The sequence below is a fragment of the Pantherophis guttatus genome, chromosome 17 (assembly GCF_059756535.1).
Source record: "Pantherophis guttatus breed Tessera chromosome 17, ASM5975653v1, whole genome shotgun sequence".
NCBI classification, from domain to species: Eukaryota; Metazoa; Chordata; class Lepidosauria; order Squamata; family Colubridae; genus Pantherophis; species Pantherophis guttatus.
This window is the reverse complement of record NC_142079.1, coordinates 4,333,221-4,356,570: the sequence shown is the minus strand read 5'-3', so window position 1 is coordinate 4,356,570 and position 23,350 is coordinate 4,333,221. Positions and strand designations below refer to the sequence as shown.

Here is a 23,350-nt window from a genome sequence, read left to right as displayed (position 1 = left end):
AATTCCTAGCAATAGACGTGTTTATTATTTGATAGGACTCCACAGTTCTCCTCCTCCTCCTCCTCCTCCTCCTCCTCCTAGCACTGATAACAATAACAGAGTTGGAATGGACCTCGGACCTAGTGCACTGCTCACGCAGGAAGCCTATCCTAGAGATTCGAACCGCCGAACAGCCGACCTTTCTGATCGACAAGCTCAGCGCCTTAGCCACTGAGCCACCTAGCCAGGCTATTTATTTATTTATTTATTTATTTTATTTTATTTTATTTTTATATGCCGCCCTTCTCCGGAGACTCAGGGCGGCTTACAACGCGTTAAGCAAAAGCCTTCATCCTTTTTGTATATTTTATACAAAGTCAGCTTATTGCCCCCCACAAACCGGGTCCTCGTTTTACCCACCTTAGAAAGGATGGAAGGCTGAGTCGACCTTGAGCCTGGGGAGAATTGAACTCGCAGTCATTGCAGGCAGCTGGATGTTAAATGCTGCCTTAGTAGGAGGCGTTAGCCTCCTACGCCACTCAAGCTCCTTGACGAGGATGAGGATGAGGATGTTACCGAGTTGGGTAATCAAACATCTGCAAGAAAATAACCCAGCTCAGAGATCTGCAAGGATCCGTGGATTTTAAATTGATAAATTTTAAACTATGGGCCAAATTTAATTATTTTAAATCTATTTTTAATCGTACTTTATGTATAAATGCTTTTATTTGGGCTGTTCACCGCCCTGAGTCCGAAAGGAGAAGGGCGGTATAGAAATTCGAATAATTAATAAATAAATAAATAAATAAATCCCACACTCCTCTTTCTTTTATCCCGTTTCTTCTCCTCCTCTCCACAAACCCTACTCTCTTCTAACACTGATGACGTTCTCTAGTTGGGTCGTGAAACGTCTGAAAAGAAAACAACCCAGCTCAGAGACCTCCAAGGGACCCCACAGTCCTCCTCTTTCTCCCCCTTTTCTTCTCCCCCTCCATTCTGCAAACCCCACTCCCTTCTAACACTTTCTTGCATGTCTGCAAGAAAATAACCCATTTCAGAGACCTCCAAGGACCGCACACAGTCTTCTCCTCTCCACAAACCCCACTCCCTTCCAGCACTGATGACGTTCCCTAGTTGGGTCATGAAACGTCTGCAACACGCCACCAAACTCGGAGAGCGCCCAGGACCCTTTCTCGAGACCCCCCCGAGCTACAAATATAATCTCCTTTTGGAGACACGACTCGGAAAGAAAACCAGCCTTGCGTTGGGAAAGATCTGGGACCGAGAAGGGAGGCAGGCAGGCAGGCAAATTAACACACCTCCATTTTGCTCTTCTCTCTTCTTTTTTTTTTCTTTTTCCCCTGCTCCCCCTGCAGTCTATTGCTTTCAGCTGCTCCTGCAAAGGAAACAGGTTGTGGGGCTGGGGTGGAGTGAGATTTCCCAGGCTTTCAAAAATCAGGCTCCTCATCACTCCTTGGTGGTTGGAACCGCAGACTTTGCCTGGCCCAAAGCTGGCTTGTCACCAGACCGTTTTTTGTTTTTTTTTTAATTTTGATTTATATGCCGCCCTTCTCCGAAGACTCAGGGCGGCTTACGATGCGTTAAGCAATAGCCTTCATCCTTTTGTATATTTATACAAAGTCAGCTTATTGCCCCCACAAACTGGGTCCTCATTTCACCTACCGTAGAAAGGATGGAAGGCTGAGTCAACCTTGAGCCTTGGCGAGATTCGAACCCTGCAGTAATTGCAGGCAGCTGGTCTTAATAACCAGCTTAATAACAGGGTGCCTTAAACCCCTGTACTACCAAGGCTTTTCAGAGTGGCAAAGAAAGCCAAGTCCCTCCTAAAGTCCTTAAGACAGTCAGCTGGCCGGATGCCCAGCTCCACCTTTGTCCGCAGAGAACATTGCTTGCAGTGACTGTCTGCCTAAGGAAGCCGAGGAGGAGGAGGAGGAGAGGAGGAGGAGGAGAGGAGGAGGAGGCTGCAAATAGTTCTTGTTTTGGTTGTAAAAAAAAAACCTCCTTTCTCTCGCCTGACTCAATGCTTCCATCGCCCTTCTTAAGAACCGTTTGAAAACCCTTGTTCGTCTTTTTCTTGGAGCTGCCTTGGCTGTCAAACACATTGTGGGTAAGAGCATGGCAACCTTGCACACACTGCCTCCCCAGAAGGCACGAAAGGGAGAGGGGGGGGATATTATGTGGGGGGGGGCCTCGGGGAGGAATGGACAGGCTGACCTCTGCAGCTGGGGTGGGGTCTGGTGCGGGTGGAGGGTTGAACCATAACTTTTCACAGACGGAGTTCGTTCATGGCCTCTTGGAGTTTGCATTCCTAAAACAGAAGCCAGGAACTGGGACAGCTCCTTTCGTCTGAAAGGGGGTCTCTAGGGGATCTCTTGCTGGAGCAGGGCAGGGGTTGGACTAGAAGACCTCCAAGGTCCCTTCGGACTCTTGCACTTCTCCTTGGTTCAAGGAGAATTATCCAGCCCGCCGAGAATGGAGTTTGCTTTGGCGAGGAGTTTGGAGTTTGGAGTTTGCTTTTGCGTGCACTCGAAATGAGTAGAGGGGGGGTCTCTGTTTGGAGGACCGGAGCCCGAAGGAACCTCTTTGGGTCACACCCCTTGCAAAAAGGCCAAGAGTAGCAATGGCCTGTTGTATCTCCAGGTCTGGAGTAAACATCCTTCAGCCTCAAAGATGAGTTGGCAGAAGGAAGAAGGACTTCCGTGACTCAGCATTTCAGTTTGGGACTATAAACAGCATCGTTTAATGCAGAAGTCTTCAAACTTGGCAGCTTTAAGACTTTAGGATTTCAACTCCCAGAATTCTCCAGCCAGCATGTTCATAGTTATGACCTTTGCAGTGATCAAAATTCAGAGGCTTGAGGACTGGTTCGTATTTATGACGGTTGCAGTGTCTCGGGGTCAGGTGATCCCCTCTTGCGACCTTCGGACAAGCAAAGTCCAGGGGGAAGCCGGATTCACTTAACAACCGGGTGACTAATTTAACAACCGCTGAATCATTGTTACTAACTAGAGTCATTCACTTAACAACGGAGGCAAGAAAGGTCGTAACATGGGGCAAAACTCACTTAACAAATGTCTCACTTAGCAACAGCAACGTCGGGCTCAATTGTGGTCGTAAGCCGAGGTAACTACCTGTACGCAGTTCTCCTCTACATCAGTTTTTTAATTTGGAAAGTTTAGTTTATTATTTTACGTTTTATATTGTTTTATTTTATTTTATATTTTTATTTTTATCTTTCTTTTTAGTTTAGTTTAGTTTAATTATTTTATTATTTTATGTTTTATCTTGTTTTAATTTATTGTATATGTTTATTTTTATCTTTCTATTTTAGTTTAGTTTAGTTTAATTATTTTAGTTTAGTTTAGTTTAGTTTAGTTTAGTTTAGTTTAGTTTAGTCTAGTTTAGTTTAGTTTAGTTTAGCAGCGTGCCCATTGCTTTATGGAACGAATCCATGTCTGGGCTGAACTCAACGGAGACATTAACTTGAAGAACAAAACGTAATGGGCGCTTTTTAATTGATTTAATTTAATTAATGGATTTCCACCAGAGGAAGGCTCCACTTGCAAAAAGGTGCATTCAAATGAGATATTGTTGGCTTGCAAGAGAGGCAGACGGGAGCCTTCAGAAACCAGATGCAATCCTCATGTTTAAACCCATTGTTTAGGGAGCTTCAAAGCTTTGTCTGTTGCCTGCCCCTCCCAATTCAAACAGGATATTCACCGTAAGGGATTTCCACACACCCCTTCCCTTCATGTTGACTTGCCTTCTGAAAATTCATCCCTTCAGTAATTCCAGGAGTATGTCTCATTACCATTCGGCGGAACATCTGCGCCAACAAACACTTGGCATCCGTGCTTAAGAATACTTAGGGCTCTGCACGCTTCAGGATGTGACCGAAGGAAAGCAATGGATCACCATGAATAATTAGTGGAACGGCTTCTCTCCCGAAGTTGAGGGTACTCCATCACGGCAGAGATTGGACAGCCATTTCTCCGGAATGGTGTAGGGCAGTGATGGTGAACCTGTTTGCCGTCGCGTGCCAAAAGCAAGGGGCATGCACGTGCCCACAATCATGATACAATGCCCCCCATGTGCCATGCCCCCTGGGCATGGACGCGCGACCCCTCCCCATGCTCGCCCCGCCCCCCGCACATGTGCGCGCAATCCCCCACGGCCCATTTTGGGCCTAGTAGGCCTCCCTGAAGCCTCCTGGGACCAAAAATGGGCCGCAGGGGAGGCGCACCGCTCCCGCTCTCCCCCCCCCGGTGGCCCATTTTGGGCCTGGCAGGCTCCCTGAAGCCTCCTGGAACCAAAAAGGGGCCATGGCGGGGGCACCGCACCCCCCCCACCCCACGGCCTGTTTTTGGTCACAGGAGACTTCAGGGAGGCCTGCTCTCAGGGTTAAAATCCAGCAGGTTCTAACAGGTTCTGGCGAACTGGTAGCGGAAATTTTGAGTAGTTCAGATGACCAGCAAAAACTGGTCCCAGAGTGGGGAGGGAATGGAGATTTTGTAGTATCCTTCCCCCAGGATTGAGGAGGGAATGGGGATTTTGCAGTAGCCTTCCCCTGCCACGCCCACCAAGCCACGCCCACAGAACCGGTAGGGAAATGGTTCTAATGGTTGCTAGCTTTGAATGAGGGCCCCAGGCCAAGATGCTTTGACTTCAGGAGGTCTGTGCATCTTGTTGCTTATATGTAGGTCTTTGGTTATTCGGGTTTTCTCCCGCGTAAAATTAGAGGTGTCTTGGCAACGTTTCGACGAAGTCTCATTCGTCGAAACGTTGCCAAGACACCTCTAATTTTACGTGGGAGAAAACCCGAATAACCAAAGACCTACATACAAACACCCGCGAAAACCTCAGAAAACATATATATATATAAATTCCTTCCTAAGCCTCAATCCCTTGAGGGAAGCAGAGATCAAAGGGCCCACACCCCTGTATTCTTAGCAAATTGCTTGCATGCTCTTCTCATCTATTTGCCAAGTACACAGTAATTAATATCTGGTTGGCCAGTCCTTTGCTTTAAGTCAGTTTCACAATCCTCGTAGAAACTTCCCAGCGTACTCTTCCCAAGCATCTTCTCGCGAATGAAACTGAGGCTGTTGCAATATGAAGAAGGCGTGTCGTTCTTACCTGTGTGGACGAGCTGTAATTGCCTTAAAGCGCTGTGGGAGGGGACGGAATAGGTGAAGGTAAAGGTAAAGGTTCCCCTCGCACGTATGTGCTAGTCGTTCCCGACTCTAGGGGGTGCTGCTCATCTCTGTTTCAAAGCCGAAGAGCCAGCGCTGTCCGAAGATGTCTCCATGGTCATGTGGCCGGCGTGACTCAACGCCAAAGGCACATGGAACGTTGTTACCTTCCCACCAAAGGTGGTCCCTATTTTTCTACTTGCATTTTTTTACATGCTTTCGAACTGCTAGGTTGGCAGAAGCTGGGACAAGTCACGGGAGCTCACACCGTTACGCGGCACTAGGGATTTGAACCACTGAACTGTCGACTTTTCGATCGACAAGCTCAGCGTCTTAGCCACTGAACCACCGCATCCCTGATGGGAAGGGAATAACCCCCCCAAAAAAATTTAGGATGGAATAGAACATCTGGAAGATGGATGAGATACGTTGCGTTCCTTGAGTAGGGCAATTGATTAGTGGGGAGGTACGACGAGGACCAGAATTGTGGGATCCTTGGTATTCTCTGAGCTGGTCGTTTTCTTGCAGACGTTTCATGACCCAACTAGGTAACATCATCAGTGTTGGAAGGGAGTGGGGCTTGCAGGGAGGAGGAGGAGGAGGACTATAGGTCCTTGGTGCTCTCTGACCGTTGTTGCTTTCTTGAAGATGTTTCATTACCCAACTAGGTAATATTATCAGTGCTGGAAGGGAGTGGGGTTTGTGGAGACGAGGAGGAGGAGGAGGAGGAGGAGGAGGAGGAGGAAGAGGAGGAGGAGGAGGAGGAGGAGGAGGAGGAGGAGGAGGAAGAAGAGGAGGAGGAGGAGGAGGAGGAGGAGGAGGAGAAGAAGGAGGAAGAAGAGGAGGAGGAGGAAGAGGAGGAGGAGCAGGAGCAGGAGGAGGAGGAGACAATGACTTTGGGACACTGCAACCGCCATAAATATGAGTCAGTTGCCAAGCGTCCAAATTTTGATCACATGACCATGGGGATGCTGAGACGGTCATAAGTGTGGAAAACAGTCATAAGTGACTTTTTATAGAGTTGCCATAACTGTGAACAGTCACTATAAATGAACAGTTGGAAGACCAGGCCTACCTGTAGTCCCCCATCAAGGTGCCTCCTGTACCGAGGACTTCTTTTGAATCTCTGGGATTGCATTTTCACAACTTTAGAACCGTGTTTTCAAACTCTTCTGTAGAATTGGGAAGGTGAGGCTCCAAAGAATAATTATCTCCATTGTGATCTCTGGTGGATTTAATATCTGGCCGCCAAGGTAGGTCGTTGCTTAAATCTTTTTCGGTGGAATTGATTGGACCGGGAGCAGCGTTCCAGCTCCTCTTCTTATCTTCTACAACATCTTATCTTCTAGATCGGGCTTTTATAGCAGGGCTTTTCAGCTTTAGCTGTTTATGATCCACCCTTTGCCAAAGTTTGCAAGCAAAATACCTCCTTGGTGCAGAGTTGGTGGCCCTCCTAAGGGGCGGGAATAACAATTGATTGCTTTGCAAGGGGGAGGATACTATAAAAACTTCATTCCCTCCCCAATCCAGGGGAAGGTTACTGCAAAATCTCCATTTCCTCTGGATCAGCTGGGACTTGGGAGGCAGAGAATAGACAGGGGCGGGGCCAGTCAGAATTTTTACTACCGGTTCTCCGAACTACTCAAAATTTCCGCTACCGGTTCTCCAGAACTGGTCAGAGCCTGCTGAAACCCACCTCTGATCTGTCTGTCTGTCTGTCTGTCTGTCTGTCTGTCTATCTATCTATCTACCTATCTATCATCTGTTTATCATCTATCTATCTATCTATCTATCTATCTATCTATCTATCTATCTATCATCTGTCTATCATCTATCTATCATCTATCTATCTATCATCTATCTATCTATCATCTGTCTATCATCTATCATCTATCTATCTATCATCTATCTATCTATCATCTATCTATCTATCATCTATCTATCATCTGTCTATCATCTATCATCTATCATCTATCTATCTATCTATCTATCATCTATCTATCTATCATCTGTCTATCATCTATCATCTATCTATCTATCTATCATCTATCTATCTATCATCTATCTATCATCTGTCTATCATCTATCATCTATCTATCTATCTATCTATCTATCATCTATCTATCTATCATCTATCTATCTATCATCTGTCTATCATCTATCATCTATCTATCTATCTATCTATCTATCTATCTATTATCTATCTATCATCTATCTATCTATCATCTGTCTATCATCTATCATCTATCTATCTATCTATCTATCTATCATCTATCTATCTATCATCTATCTATCTATCATCTGTCTATCATCTATCTATCATCTGTCTATCATCTATCTATCTATCATCTATTTATCTATCTATCTGTCTATCATCTGTCTATCATCTATCATCTATCTATCTATCTATCTATCTATCATCTGTCTATCATCTATCTATCTATCATCTATCTATCATCTGTCTATCATCTATCTAACTATCTATCTATCTATCTATCATGTCATCTATTATGCATCTGTAATTAGAGAAAGAGATGATGTTCTCTCTAAAAGGCGCTTCAAACAATTGTAACTTCAAACGGTTGCCAAGTGAACCCTTGTAAGTCGAGGGCTACCATACTGTACACCATCCAAAAGCTTTGCATTTCTTGTGCCTGCAGATATGATGATCGCGACGGTTCCTTTTCTGGGCCCTATCCTTAAGCAGAGGTTAAGGGCATTTGGTCCGTGGCATCTTGCTTTTGATGAGATGGGCTTTTTAAAAATAAAATAAAAATCAATTTCAGAGGATGCAATCTGGCCGATTAGCCCAAAAAAAAAGGGGGGGGGAACCCTCAGAAAGCAGCTGCAGCACTCCACTTAATAGCCGTTCTTTGCAAATGCAATTCACGGAAATATCCAGAAACACAAAGGGCCCTTCAGACATCTGCCTGGTTTATCTGTTTTTGTTTTTATGGTCCGTTTCAATCGATCAGTGTAGAGGTGTGGAAGGGACCTTGGAGGTTTACAGATTTACAGATTAACAGAGTTGGAAGGGAAATGGGCAGGATCTTCTCAACCCCCCCACCCACCAACCCACCTACCCACCCATCCACCCCACCCCCCCACTTCGCCTAAATTCAATTCAACGTACGTTAAATCAAAATCAGATTATTAACCCCACTCTGGAGCCCATCGATGGTGGATTTAACTCACGTCTTCCCACATGCAATCGGCACCCCCATTGCTAGACCGAACCCCGGATTTGCCCAACGAGAATTTTTACGGCTTCTGTTTTGGGAATTTTAAAGAGGAGGGGATGTTGTTGTTGGGTGGGGGGCGTTGCTTTGCTCTCAATTTAATTTAATTTAATTTAATTTAATTTAATTTAATATCGCATTTCTATGCCGCCCAACTCCCAAGGCAAAGTCCAAGCGGTTAGAAGAATTGAGCACAAAGAGACAGGCCGAAAACCCCAAGTTAATAATAGGCTGCTTGCTCAGCTCACACTGCCAAAAAAAAAAAAAAAAAAAGGAGGGAGGGAGGGAAGGAAGGAGGGAAAGAGGGAGGGATGAAAAAAAAAAAAGAAAACGAGAGCCAAGCCAGTCTAAACTTGGAATTCCATTTAGCAAAGCAGTCGATCCCTTTGGGGATGAGGTCAGCTCGCTTCAGGCTCTCCAAAAATACAACCGGCTGGGCGTGTTACAACACCCTCCTCCTCCTCCTACCCCCCCCACCCCTTCTGCCAATCAACCCCCCCCACCCCCAGCACTGGAGCCTTGCCTATAAATAGGTGGGGGGCAGAGTTTGGAAGTTTAGCGAAGTTTCTCGACTGGTACAAGCCGGTTTATTTAAGCTTCTGATCTGGCACAGAGTGGCACTCGGGGTGGTTTCAATCGAGAGAAAAAGGGAATCCTGGTGCTTTTTTTATTCTTTTTTTTTTTTCCATTTGGAGAGGGGTTGATTCTTGAAACCCAAAGGTGCTTTTTTTTTTTGCCCCCTGGAAAAAAACAACTGGATTTTTGTTTGTTTTTTCCTTGAAGACGTTTCGCTTCTCTTCCAAGTGGCTTTTTTTTTCCCCCTCTCCGGTTCTGAACTTAAAAGTTTTGTTGGCTCAGTTTTGGACTTGTCAAAAACTTCTGGGGGAAAAAAAATTCAGGGTGATTGTTGTCGATTTGCTTTTATTTTCTTTTTTTTTTAATTCCGATTGGGCAAGAAGAAGGCAAGCAGATTTCTTGTCATCCCATACAAGCAGGAGAGAAAAGTCAGAACAAGACTGCAGAATTCAGATTTTTTTTTTCTTCTTCTTTCTTTCTTTCTTTCTGCACCTGTTGGAAAACTTTTTCTCTCTCTCTCTCTTTCTTTCTTTCTTTTTTTGATTCTGCTTTTAGTTTTCTCCTGCTGAATCTCTCCCAAGGATGGCTGACAACCAGATCCCTTTCTCCTGCTACCCTGGACGGCATCGGAATCTCAGAGATCCCTTCAGGGAATCCGGCTTGTCCTCTCGGCTTCTGGACGATGACTTTAACATGTCACCTTTTCCTGGGGATCTGACCGCCAACTGGCCGGATTGGGCTCGCTCGCCCCTCACATCAGGTTGGGGGAGCCCTTTAAGGTCAGGGGTGGCCCGGAGCAGTGGCTTCTCCCCTCCAGGGTACGGCTCTCGTTTTGGGGTTCACCCTGAAGGGAGTCCCTTTGGATCCTCCAGCCCCCCGACCTTTTCGGGCGAGCCTTGGAAAGTCTGCGTCAACGTGCAGAGTTTTAAACCCGAAGAGCTGTCGGTCAAGACCAAGGAAGGTTACGTGGAAGTGTCAGGTGAGAAGCAATTGTGTTGGGTGTGATGATTGTGTTGTTTATGGTGAGGGTTTGATTTTGGTTGGGGGGGGGGTCTTCTGATCAGGAGCTTCTCTTTTTTTTTTTTTTGGTAAAAGGTTTTTTTTTTCCCCTTTAATACAAACATTTCATCGTTCATTAGTCAGTGTGTCGTTTGAGTACAATTTTTTATTAAATTTTTATTTTTATTATAACACAATATGACAAACACAAAACATATATATATGTATGCATGTATGTATGTATGTATGTATGTATGTATGAAGAAGCAGACATACTGCAAACTCCGGAACTTAAGATTTTAAAATTTTAAAAGAATTAAAATTTTATTTTACTAAGCTTTCGTCAGCCATCTGCAGACGAAAGAGTATTAAAACGTCAGAGTATTAAACTACCATTACAGAGATCTCTGCCTTCATATGCCATTATTTTTAGAATAGTTTGTAAATATATATATAATATATCAAAATCCTCCCTGGATCAAAATCCTCCAGGGAGCTTCTGTGCCCAAAGGGAGACCTAGATCTTCCCATTCCTAGTCCAGAATCTTCTCCACTGGACCACATGGGCCCTTGAGCTTCTGTGCCCAAAGGAGAACCTAGATCTTCCCATTCCTAGTCTAGAACCTTCTGTCCTAGACCACATGGGCTCTTGGGGATGAAAGAAGCTAATGAAAAATTTTGCAGGATTCACGCTTAGGGGGTTGTGTGAGAACACAGGAATGACGTTAACCCTGGTTAATATAGCTCAGTGTATTTGTCTCTAAACTCAGCCAATTTTACTTTAGTTAATAAATCACAGAGAATAACAGAATCTTGAAAGCCTCCCAAGAGAGATTATGGCTTTTTTCTTTTTCTAAAAAAAATAATCTGGATGAAATAATAATAGTGCTGTAAAGAATATAAAAAGGAGACAGGCGTGGTTAGAGCTACATTTTTCATTTTTCATTTTTATTTTTTTGATCCTATCCTAGGATCCACCACAGCACAGGAAAATATTAATTCTTTTTAATTAATTTAACTCTTCTCCTACCTTCATTTGCAAGTCACAAATATGTTACTTTTAAAAAAAAATCACGACAAATGAGAAAGATCCAGAATGTACTTCTTGCTATGCCATGGCACGAAATAAGCTTTTTTAGAAAAAGCGGGCCCTTGTCTATTGTTAAAAAAAAAAAAGACGTGATTAATCAAGTTTGGGAGAACCCCAAATCATTGTTAAAAGAAACTCAAGGTTTGTTGATCGTTTCCCTTTTAAGAGCTGCTCGTTTTCTAACAGGAGGTTAAAAACGAACAAACTTGGCAAGAATTGGCATGTGATGATGCGAAATCAGTACTGCGGTTAAGTTTCTAAAGTTTTGCTGATGAGGCCCAACTTTGTCCTTTCACTGTTTAATCCAGCATTAGTGTGGTTAGACAACATGTGCGGTCTTTCTGGTTAGGCAACTCTTTTGACCACAAAGAGTGTTGAAATAAATCTGAGCCAAGTATTCTTCTCTAAGAAAATTATCCAAAAATGATACCTTTTTTAAAAAAGTCTTCTTAAGTTTATCTCTCTCTGTAGGCATAGGTATGCGTCTTATTTATTCAACATAGGTAATATTTTGAATGCAAAGTGCCATTCAACATCGCCAATTGCTTTTTTTTTTTTTTCCCTCTCAGTTTCGGTTTTCCCATCTGTAAAATGGATCCATTCTTTTATTTATCACACGTGATTTTTGCCTTAATCTTACGATCTACCACCAGCTCAACCCGTTGCCCTTCTTTTTCTTTCTTTCTTTCTTTCTCAATCACTCTTTCTCGAACTTTTTTTTCTCCCGTTTTTAAAAATTAGCGAGGAACGCCCCGGCCCCCAAAAGAGCTTTTGTTTACGTAGGTTGTGTTTATGGATAATTACTATGTTCATCAATTAAAATTGATGTTCCGCTACCACTTCTCGCCTCTCCAGAGACACCTAGTTGCGGGATCCCTGTGTAAAAAAAGAAACAAACTTCTGAAACCTGATTAAGTTTACGTGACATTTAAATGGGATTAATATTAGGGCTGTACAAAGTCACAATGAAGAGGATGGCTTCCTGAATGGAATTTAGCTGTTGTGTTGGAATTGATCCTTCCGATGGCACTGAACGTGACTGATCAGATTAGCGTCAATTAGAACAGGGGTCTTCAACCTTGGTTACTTTAAGACTTGTGCAGGGGTGGGCTTCAAATATTTTAGCAAGGGATTCTCTGCCCGGTTGCTGGATGGACATGGGTGTGGTCATGGTGGGCGTGGCCTAGTCAGCCTCCTGCGCCACGGCGGGGGGGATATTTTTGCCCTCCCCGGGCTCCGGAGGTTTTCCTTGAGCTTCCAGGAGGGCAAAAACGGCCTCCCCATCCATCCATCCATCCATCCATCCATCCATCCATCCATCCATCCACTCTATCTATCTATCTATCTATCTATCTATCTATCTATCTATTATCATCTATCTATTATCTATCATCTATCTACCTACCTACCTATCATCTATGATCTATTGTCCATCCATCCATCCATCCATCCATCCATCCAATCTATCTATCTATCTATCTATCTATCTATCTATCTATCTATCTATCTATCTATCTCTAACTATCTATCTATTATCATCTATCTGTTATCTATCATCTATCTACCTACCTACCTATCATCTATAATCTATTGTCCATCCATCCATCCATCCATCCATCCACTCTATCTATCTATCCATCTATCATCTATCATCTCTCTCTCTCTCTCTCTCCATACCTACCTACCTACCTGTATCTTTATTTTCTATTTCTTTATGTATTACATGTTTATGCTGCCAATCTCCCCTACAAGGTGATTCATATTTATTGCATTTCCTCCTCCTAGAGGTCTTTGAAGGGGGGGCTTAAAGGCTGCCCCCTGTCTGTACCCCAGTTTATCCACCCACGAACGCAAAGGAATATTTGGAAAAACCCAGTTTTTACTTTCATTCTTTTTTTGCCTCCTGCTCCTTTGCATCACGCTCAGAAGCTGGCAGGGAGGAAAATAGAGCCTGGCCATCTGCCAGCAGCCCCGTTCTTGCCCGTGAATGCCATTCCGGGCACAGTTTCTCAGTGTTTATAGTGCTACCTCAGACTGCAGCTGTTCCTGGAATCTCAGCCTGCCAACGCACAGCATGGTGACTAGGTTGATTTTTAGAGCTTCAGCCGCCATTGAGGGGAGAGCTGACCAGGAAAAGCTTCTTCCTCCTCCTCCTCCTCCTCCTCCTCCTCCTCCTCCTCCTCCTCCTCCTCCTCCTCTTCTTCTTCTTCTTCTTCTTCTTCTTCTTCTTCTTCTTCTTCCTCCTCCTCCTCCTCCTCCTCCTCCTCCTCCCCACCACTACTTCCTTCTCCTACTACTTCTCCTCCTTCTGTCTTCCTTGCTCCCTTCCTTGTTCTTCCTCACGTCACTGTCCTTTCCTCTTTCTTCTTTTTCTATTTCCTTCTCTTCTCCCCATGTTTCCACCTATCTCCTTCTCTGTTTGTCTTCCTTCACCTTCCTTGCCCCTTTCTTCTCCTTAACTTCTCCCTCCTTCTCTTTTTCCTCTTCCTTTCCTTTTTCTATTTCTTCTCCTCCTCCAATCGCCTCCTCTTTTTTTCTTCCCTCTCCTATTTGTACTATTTTCCTTCTTATTTCCTACGTTCTCTGTCCTTCTCCTTCTTTTTTCTATTTCCTTCTCTTCTTCCCCCTTCCATCTCCTTTCTACTTTTCTTCCTTCTACTTCCTTCCTCCTTCCTTCTTCCTTCCTCCTTCCTCCTCTTTTTTTTTTTTATCTATTGATTCTTCTCTACTTTCAACCTGTCTTCCTTCTCCTTCCTTGCCCCTTTCTTCTACTTAACTTCTCCATCCTTCTCTTTTTTCTCTTCCTTTTCTTTTTCTTCCTTCTCCTTCTCCTATCTCCTCCTCTTTTTCTTCCCTCTCCGATTTTTACTATTTTCCTTCTTCTTTCTACATTCTCTGTCCTTCTCCTCCTCTTTTTCTATTTTCTTCTCTTCTTCTCCTTCCTTCTATCTCCTTCTTTCTACTTTTCTTCCTTCTCCTTCCTCCCTCCTTCCATCTTCCTTCTTCCTCCTTCCTCCTCTTTTCTTTTTCTATCTATTGCTTCTTCTCTACCTTCAACCTGTCTTCCTTCTCCTTCCTTTCTGTTTCTCCTCCTCCTTCCTCCTCCTTCCCCTTCCCGTTCTTCCTGGTGGCAGCTGTAAAGGTACAAATAGGTTAAAATATATAAAACCAGGCAGAATTTTAATGCTGGAGGGAATGAGCCTTTTTTTAAATGAAATGTTGAGCTCACATTTTCGTTAAAAACAATCCTAAGCAGGAAGGAAAGCCCATTTACAGGATGCTGAAACATTATCATTTAAAATTTATATAATGCAATTTTTTTAAAAAAGCCACATTTTAAAGCTACAGGCCCTTAAAATGGGAGCCAGGTTGCAAATGCCAAATGTTACCCATTATCAGCCATTAGTACTATAGCCCCCCAGTGCAACATTTACAGTATTTTATAACTCTATTTTCTTTCGTGGCATCAAATTTCAGTTGAAATAGATTTCTTCAAAAGACAGGGATTTAGTTTAGATGGAAGCGGCTATTTCAGTTGCCTGCAGAGGAAAATTCACAATCTGTTATGCTTCCTTGGAAAAAATATATATATTTTTATGCACAGAAAATTAGCATCCGAATAGAAGGCAATTTTTTTTTAAGGACAAAGTGGTGCAAAACTACTTAAAATGTAATAAATAAAATAAAGCTGCTATCCCTTCTTTGAATAGCCCAGTCTTCCTTATGTAAACTACATTTGTCCTTGGTGATCAGGGAACTTTTTTTTTTAGCCTCACAACCCACATAGGTTGCCTCACTGAGGACTAGAGCGGTGAGATGCTAGAGGGCACCCAGTGAATTTCATTTTTAAATAACTCTAGTAAACCAGGGTTAACTAGCTCTAAATTCGGCTGTGTGCACGCTATGCAACACCATAATTTTGACTTCATCCAAAGTTCCAGAACTGATTAAGCAAAACCAGAAAATGTTTTAAAGGATCAAACCGATTTGGTCCCAGTCCCTCTCTCTCAGCCCAACCCAACTCTGCCTTTCTTCTTTCTTTCCTTCTTTCTTTCTTTCTTTCTTTCTTTCTTTCTTTCTTTCTTTCTCTTCCTTCCTTCCTTCCTTCCTCCCTCCCTCCCTCCCTCCCTCCCTCCCTTCCTTCCTTCCTTCCTTCCTAACTTTCTAACTTTCTTTTATCAGGTAAACATGAAGAACAACAAGCAGAAGGAGGAATCGTTTCCAAGAATTTCACCAAGAAAATCCAGTAAGTATTTCTGAGTTCTTTCTAATTCACATTTTTCTAATGGCTCCAAATTCAGACATGGGTCATTTAAAACAACCCTTTTAACAGAGTGTTTTTTTGCAACGGTGACAACTTTGAGACGCGGGGACTTCAACTCCCAGAATCCCCCAGTTTAAAACCCGATCCAAACATCAAGTTTAATCCTCAAATACCAATGTCAAAAGTAGGTGGCCTCCTCCCTTGCCTACTCTTTCAGGGTAAAAGTTACTCATTCCTAGCAGCCCTTGCCAGCACTTCAAAGAAATGGGATCCTTCGGTTCATCTTGCATTTCAATCTGGGTGATGTCCCAGCTACCCACGGGAGTTAAGTTCATTTACTGACGTTCTAGCAAAGGAATGTATCTGAAATGCAAGCTTTCCTTCCCCCCCCCTCCCAACCCTGCTCATCCTTATCACAACCCCCTCCTTCTTTTCCTATTCAAGACAACAAAGGCTTGAATTAGAGTTAGCATAACAGAAGTGGAAGGGACCCTGGAGGTCTTCTAGTCCAACCCCCTTCTCAGGCAGGAAACCCTACACCACTTCAGACAAAATGGTTATCCAACCTCTTCTTTAAAACTTCCAGTGTTGGAGCATCCACAACTTCTGGAGGCAGGTTGTTCCACTGGTTAATTGTTCTCACTGTCAGGAAGTTTCTCCTTAGTTCTAGGTTTCTTGATTAGTTTCCATCCATTGCTTCTTGTCCTGTCTTCAGGTGCTTTGGAAAATAGATTGACTCCCTCTTCTTTGGGGCAGCCCCTGAGATATTGGAGCACTGATACTCATGTCACCCCTAAGAAAATACAGTAGTCCTGGACTTACGACCACAATTGGGACAAGAACTTCTGTTGTTAAGTAAGACGGTTGTTAGTTGAGCTGCACCCAAGTTTATAACCTTTGTTTTTGCCTTGGCTGTTAAGCGAATTATGGCCGTTCTTAAGTGAATTGGGGGTTTCTTAAGCGAATTTAGCTTTTCCCCGATGATTTTGCTTGCTGGCCGTAAGAAGAGACGGTCGCAAGTGGTGATCATGTGATCCCGGGATATTGCAGCTATTGTAAATAGATTCCCATGGCCAGATGCCAAAATTTTGCTCACTTGACCATGGGGATGTTACAAATGGTTGTAAGTGCGAGGAATGGTTGCAAGTCCCTTTTTTCAGTGTCGTTACAACTTCGGGCAGTCACTAAACCAATCATTGTAAGTCCAGGGCTACCTGTATATAAGTAGCCCTCGACCTAGGACCACGATGGAGCCTGAAAATTCCTGTTGCTAAGCGAGACCGTAGTAAACTGAGTTTTGCCCCCTTTGGGCGACCTTTCTTGCCACCGTCATTAAGTTGTTCAGTTAGTGACATGGTTGTTAAGTGAATCTGGCTTCCCTGAGGACTTGGCTTGTCAGAAGGTCGCAAGACGGGATCGTGTGACGTCCCCGGGACATGGCAATCGTCATAAATATGAACTGTCTGACTTTCGATCCCGTGATTATGGGGATACCATAATCATAAGTGTGGAAAAAACACTTTTTTCAGTGCTGTTGTAACTTCAAGTGGTCACTAAATGGACTGTTGTACATCGAGGACTACCTGTAGTGGGGGAGTGGGGGGGGTCATTTGAAGCCCGGGTGTCACGAAATCCCGCTGAGCTTTCACCAACCGTGAATGGCCTCTCACTGTCCCCATTGACTAATGGAGTTGCTGTCATTGAGCAAGTATTTGCAGGATGGGCAGCTAAATTGAGATCTTCCTCTCATTGAAAGAACTTGCTAGCTTTTTCTCTTGGTCACCGGGCAGGAATCGAGTTGGCATCCTCTGTTGAGGATCCGAATTTAAACAGCCAATGAGCTCATGATGCAAGACAGACGTTGACCTACTTCACACCAAACGAGACCACGGTCCTCTTCCCGTGTGGACTCAGCTTTCATATTCTGCGTGAAGCCTTGAGAGAAGCAGAACCTAGAACATGAAGATAGAACGTAGAATAACAAGGTTGAAAGGGACTTTGGAGGTCTTCTAGTCCAACCCACTGCTCAAGGCAGGAGACTTATTCGGGACAAATGGCTGTCTGGTATCTTCTCTTCTCTGACTTTACTGCCTACTGTCCCAACTGCCGGTGCCGTGTTGAATTGGGCACCTGATATTTCTTGATATCGGGCGCCCGATTGTCCTTAGCTGCCACCAAAGATTAAAAAGCCATCATTAATTGTGTCCTGCAGCTCAGTGGAAAAGCGTATTCCACCTTTCGTGGCAAAATCCCGTGGCGTTAGAACAGAATATTAATAGCTAATTACACCACTTTTTTGGGGAGACGGAGTAGTCCCATAAAATTATATATCAATGGAAAGATCATTGAATCAAGAATGTAACGCCATAACTTTTACGAAGGATTTGCTATTCGAATAGCAGTTACAGTGTAAAGGAGAAAAGAGAAACATGTAGGAAAAACGAGATATACAAAAATGATCACCATAGAAAAAACGAGATATACAAAAACGATGGATGGATGGATGGATAGATAGAGAATGTAATGCAATAACTTTTATGAAGGATTTGCTATTCAAATAGCAGTTACAGTATAAAGGAGAAAAGAGAAACATGTAGGAAAAAATGAGATATACAAAAATGATCTCCATGTCAGTGAGTTGGGTAACTTTTAGCATGAATGACGGCCTTACAACGTCTTCCCATGGAGTGAACTAAGTCTTTTAGTTCTGCAGCTGTTATCATGTGAAACCGAGATGGAATGACGGCTTATATTAACTGGGTTTTATTGCTGGGTCACTTCTGACTAACAAATTTCTTGAGTCGGCTCCATAGAATTTTCAATTGGGTTAAGATCTGGGCTACTCCCAGGCCATTCCAGCAGTGGATTAGGATTATCTTGAAACTCAAAAAAAAAAAAAAAGTGGTGTTATTAGCCATCAAACCTCAAAAATACACGTTTCCCAAAAGGTTCCCACAATTTTGGCCACTCCTGTATGATATTATTAAAAGAGGAAAAACCAATAGGAGAGAACGAAAGGAAACGCTGCTTAATTTTAAACAGTTCGCATTGCTTCGTTCAGCAAAATTTATATTATAATCCTTTCTGTACTTTATATAGTCCAGGGCTGGGCAGGCACGCAAAAAAAATATGCATAATATTGTTGAACCTCACAATGCTTGTGGGTTCGCTGGGAAAAAAGGGGAATTTTAGAAGGCCGGTGGGTGAGCCCGGACAGATTCAGCTGCCGAGTCACCCGAGAACCCGTGACTCATCAAACATGCTCTTCGGACTTATTTTGGCACTGTTGCCTAATGGTGCTTCCAAGTGCTTGTTTACCCTTTCTTCGGCTTTGAAAGTTCATCCAGAACTTTCTCTCTTCTCCCAAACTGGGGGTGGGGGGACCGGTGGTGGGGGTGTGGGGGAGGGAAAAGGGGGTCACACTTTTTAGATGAAGCTTTTCCAAATTTGTCGGAGAGCCACGTTAAAGGTTTCCCAATCATCCTGGGAAGGCTTGGGTCCAGCGGAAACATCAGAGTGAGGAACGCTGCGCAAGACGCCTTCAGTAATATATTTCTAGGAAGCCGTATGAGGAATGATTGAGGGAACTGGTTGTGGCTAGATTGGCGAAGAGAAGGATCAGAATAACAAGAGTTGGAAGAGATCTTCGAGGTCATCTAGTCTAACCCCCTCCTCTCTGTGGTTCTCAGGATCTCCTGCAGGAGCAGGAGATTCTATGATCTATGATATAACTTTATGCTGCCGTAGACTTGTTTTGTCTACCACCTGGTGTGTAAACACCATTCTTGTGGTCTCGTCAACTCAAGGCTGTGAGTGGTAGGATGTCCAAACTCGGCCCAAGGAATCTCTGAACCAACTCTGTTCTTCTAATCTTCTGAAGTTGAATTTTCCTGACAGTCGGAGAGAATGCCAGGCAACTACAAACAGTGTTTCAACAAGAATGTGGGTTGTGTGTCCTCAAAGAACACCCAACATCTTTAGCTCAAGCTCTAACTTGAAGTAGAACATTATGCAAAGGATTATAAAGAGCTAAACCAGCATAGGTGTGGAATCCTAGGTTTCATTAAGAGTTCCTTATTAGGGCAATATTTTCTTACCCCCATGCTGGTGTTTACTTTGATGCATTAAACTGGGCACGCTTTGAAAAGGCATCTGGCCAAACCTGCTTGCCAAAGAATTTTTCTCCGGAGTTAACCCAAAGTTCGAACTTTCGAAGGCGGAAAGAAAAACAAACCACGAAAATTAATCCCGTACAAATCTTTCTTTTGTATCTTCCTTCATTAAACTTTAAAGCAGGGATGTCCAAATCTTGGCGACTTTTTAACACCCATGGATTTCAACTCCCAGAATTCCCTTAGGATTGGGTGGCTGGGGAATGCTGGGAGTTGAAGTCCACAAGTCTTCAAATTATCCGGATGGGACATCCCTGCTTTAAAGCTAAAGGAAGTGGATTTGTTGATCAGGGGATTTTGGATGATTCATTTTGTCCGTAAAGGCTTCTTCCGGTCAAACTCATGTTTGTGGTCGAAACATGTCCTTGGCAATATCCTTTTTTTTTTTTTCCAGGGATGTTTCTTTCCACCTCGCTGTGTAGCTGTAACCACAAGGTTCCCAGAGGTCTTTTATCAAAGTACTAACAAGTCCATCCTGTTTAGCTTCTGAGGCCAGAGAAGATCAGCCAAGGTCCCGGTGCCTGCTGAAACTTCATTAATCATTAGAAAGGACCAAAACTGTAGATAAGAAGTTGGCTCCCCAAAGATTTCACAGTGTTTGCTTTCTGGTTCTTTGAAGATTAACACAAAGGTTGGACTCACAAAAACACATGAGGCAAGATTCACAGGGAGTTGGTGTTTTAACCTGTTCCCAGAAATTCAGCGTATTCGGGGACCATATTCTCAACTCTTGATGGTTTATCTTTTTTTCGGAGGCTCTGCGTTAGATTGTGAAGTCAGCACAAATCTTTTTTATCCGCTGTGCGATAGATTGTGAAGTCAGCACAAATCAAATCAAAAGCGGTAGACACAGGAGGTGTCTTTTGTTCGCACCCGGTGAGATTGCTGCCTCTTTATCGGGAATAAATCCTCCCGAATTCCATGAGATTTAATCCTAAGGAAAACAGGACTTCAGATTATCCTTTCTGAAGTACAGTCCCTGGGCATATAAAATAATATAATTTGCCCCCCCCTATTCTTCCTTTTCTTTTCTTTTCTTTTCTTTATTATTATAACCATGATTATTGAAGATATGAGAGCGATGAAAAGTCAACATTACAGGGAGTCCTTGGCTTACGACCACAATGGAACCCAAGATTTCCGTTGCTAAGCAAGACAGTTGTTAAGTGACATCCCTCCCCCTCAGGGTTGGGCTTCAAAATTTTTAGCAAGGGGTTCTTTGCCTGGTTGTTGGGTGGGCGTGGCCATAGTGGGTGTGGCCTAGTCAGCCTCCTGCACCACGGTGGGAGAGGGGCATTTTTGCCCTCCCCGGGCTCCAGATGCTTTCTTTGAGCCTCCAGGAGGGCGGAAACGGCCTCCCCAGGCTCCAGAAGTCCTTTGTAGGCTGGAAACGGCCTTCCTGAACTTTCGGTAGGCCTGTTTTTCACCTCCCCGAGCCTCCATGCGCGCCCTGCACTTACCTGCATCCAAAACGGGCCGCGTGGGGACTCCTGGGAAGGGCGGGGTAGGGTGGACGGGACCAGCCAGGAGTGAGATTTGGGGGGTTCTCCGAACTGCACAGAATCTTAGCTAGAGGTTCTCCCGAGTCAGTTGCCAAGCGCCCAGATTTTGATCCATGGATGGAACCATGGAGATGTTGCAACGGTTGTCAGTGTGAAACAGTCGCTATCTGTATAAATCTAAATTCTATTGCTCTCTTTTGCCAAGGAGAAAAGCAGAAGGAACCCTTGTTTGAGACTCGGAAGGTCTTCCATTTAATTTTTTTTTCTCCCCTCTTTGTGCTCCTCAGACTTCCCGTGGAAGTGGACCCGACCACGGTCTTCGCCTCCTTGTCCCCCGAAGGTCTCCTGATCATCGAAGCTCCACAGATACCTCCTTACTATCAGTACGGGGACGGCAGCTATGGCAACGAGATTCCTTTGGATAACCAAGAAGCCACCTGTGCCTGAAGTAGACCCTGCCCGAGGCCCTCTTCCCCAACAAAAGCCCCTTCCATCTTTTGACCACCCCTACAGCTGCCTTCACTCAAAGGCCTTCTTCCTTGTAGATGTCCCTGGCTACTCTTGAATGGACGTGTTGAGCTCTCACGTTGGGCTTGGGGGTCGAGGGGAGGGAAGGGTAGCGTTGACCTGGTCTTGGAGGCTTTCCAATCAGTGGTGTAAAATTATACTTGATGGGCCCTCTCTTAAACAGAGAGGTGATGTTGTGTCAGAAGGATTCAGTTCGAGAAAGATTTCACCGCATAGCATATTTTTTGGAAGTTTTTGAGGAAGTGTTGAAGTCAAGATTGGTTCTTTAGGTCTTTCAGGATGAAGATTTAGAGCTGGGGCAAATCCAGAAGAGAAGGAAAACCTTGGCAATGTGACTTTCAAGGGGAAGTAAATTTAGTGGCACTGTTGTGGACATTTCCCACAATGCCTGGTGTCGGTATTCCACGGGGGCATTGTGGGAAATGGCTAGCCACCACAACTTTCCAAGCCAGGACGTCTTCATTGCATGAGGGATCTACAACAATCTTTGGTCTTGCTGAGAAGAATTTAAGGACTCATTCATCATCTAAGCTTTCAGTCAATCCATGTTCAGAAATGGTCAAAGTTCCCAGACCCATCATTCTGAGCTAAGCCTCTTCATGGCTTGCTTCATCATCATTCATGAACCATTACGTTCATCCCACCAATAGAGATCCTAGCCTTGAAACCAAGGAAGTCATTTTGCCCAAACATGGTTAAGAGATTGTCTCAAGATATCTGGAGATCTTGTGAAGGTCTCATGAAACGTTTGGTCTTCTCAAACGGAGAGATGGAGCAGTTAAGGCCAAGATAGGTCATCAAACCCTGGTTGAGATCTCACCTGCTAGGTGAAACCTGATTCATCACACAATTTTTGTCCCCCATTAACCATTTGTGGTGATTCCTCTCCAACGTCTACAACAAGGCTGTCCAACCTTGGCCACTTTGAAGACTTGTGGACTTGACATTCTGCGAGTTGAAGTCCACAAGTCTTAAAGTAGCCAAAGTTGGATGGAATGGGACAATTCTTGACGGCCACGTGACCCTGCCCAAGTTGGATGCTCCTGTTCTTCTACACCACGGGCTGCTGAAGTCTCACCTAAGTGCTTAAACTGCCCTACTACTGATATTGCACTAAAATAATTTATGAGTTGCTATCCTCCATCCAAGATGTCCAGAGCACTGATTTACAATGCGCTGAAGAAGATATGTTTTTTTTTTTTTAAATTTTGTTCTCACCACACTCGGTTCTTTTCTAGCTGACTCGTCTTCATCCTAAAAAGAGCCTCTTTTAACTTCAAGGGCTGATTTGGCATCGGGGCAAGCCACGCTAAAATTCCTCAGATCCCAAAATTGCCATTGTAACAGTGCTGCCACCGCCTTGTCCTTCTTCCGTAAATGCTCCTTGCAACATGACACCCATCTCTGCTCCCCGGTTTCATGGAGGACTTAACTGATTATATTTTCATTTTTTTTTTCTCTGTATACTGTATCCGATGTAGCAACCAATTGTCCTTAATAAACGTTTGGGTATATGTGAGGTATTTATGCCAATATAGGAATAAAAAGTTGTCGTGTTTCGTATTTCCTTCCTTGGCAGAGTGTCAAGGGAGAGGAGGGGAGGGGCAGGGTTGGCAGGGCCAGCCAGGAGTGGGATTTGGGGGGTTCTCCGAACTGCACAGAATCTTAGCTAGAGGTTCTCCCGAACCCCTGCGAACCCCCAGCAGCCCACCCCTGGATCTACCAAGAGCTGAAAGCATAAAAAGTAGTGAATTGGCAACACACATATCTTACAGTCCCAGCTTTGCC

At 44.1% G+C, this 23,350-nt stretch overlaps 1 protein-coding gene across 3 annotated transcripts; it reads left to right on the top strand.

Moving 5' to 3' along the window:
* The first annotated feature begins 1,871 nt into the window (after nt 1-1,871).
* On the top strand, nt 1,872-23,109 carry HSPB8 (heat shock protein family B (small) member 8). Of its 3 annotated transcripts, none has more exons than XM_034407677.3 (4): nt 1,872-2,107; nt 9,563-9,986; nt 15,279-15,342; nt 21,322-23,109. In XM_034407677.3, exons 2-4 carry the CDS (start codon nt 9,590-9,592, stop codon nt 21,479-21,481), a joined length of 621 nt encoding a protein of 206 aa, XP_034263568.2. In that variant the 5' UTR covers nt 1,872-2,107; nt 9,563-9,589; the 3' UTR covers nt 21,482-23,109. The 3 variants fall into 3 exon arrangements, with proteins under 3 accessions (XP_034263568.2, XP_087736676.1, XP_034263567.2); XM_087880550.1 differs by having other exon boundaries at nt 1,966-2,103; XM_034407676.3 differs by lacking the exon at nt 1,872-2,107 and having other exon boundaries at nt 8,728-9,986.
* Nucleotides 23,110-23,350: the final 241 nt, after the last annotated feature.

Coding starts and splice junctions, on each gene's coding strand:
- HSPB8 (XM_034407677.3), top strand. CDS start 9,590: ATGGCTGACAACCAGATCCCTTTCTCCTGCTACCCTGGACGGCATCGG. Junction 9,987..15,278: donor AGGTTACGTGGAAGTGTCAG/GTGAGAAGCAAT, acceptor TTCTTTTATCAG/GTAAACATGAAGAACAACAA. Junction 15,343..21,321: donor AATTTCACCAAGAAAATCCA/GTAAGTATTTCT, acceptor TGTGCTCCTCAG/ACTTCCCGTGGAAGTGGACC.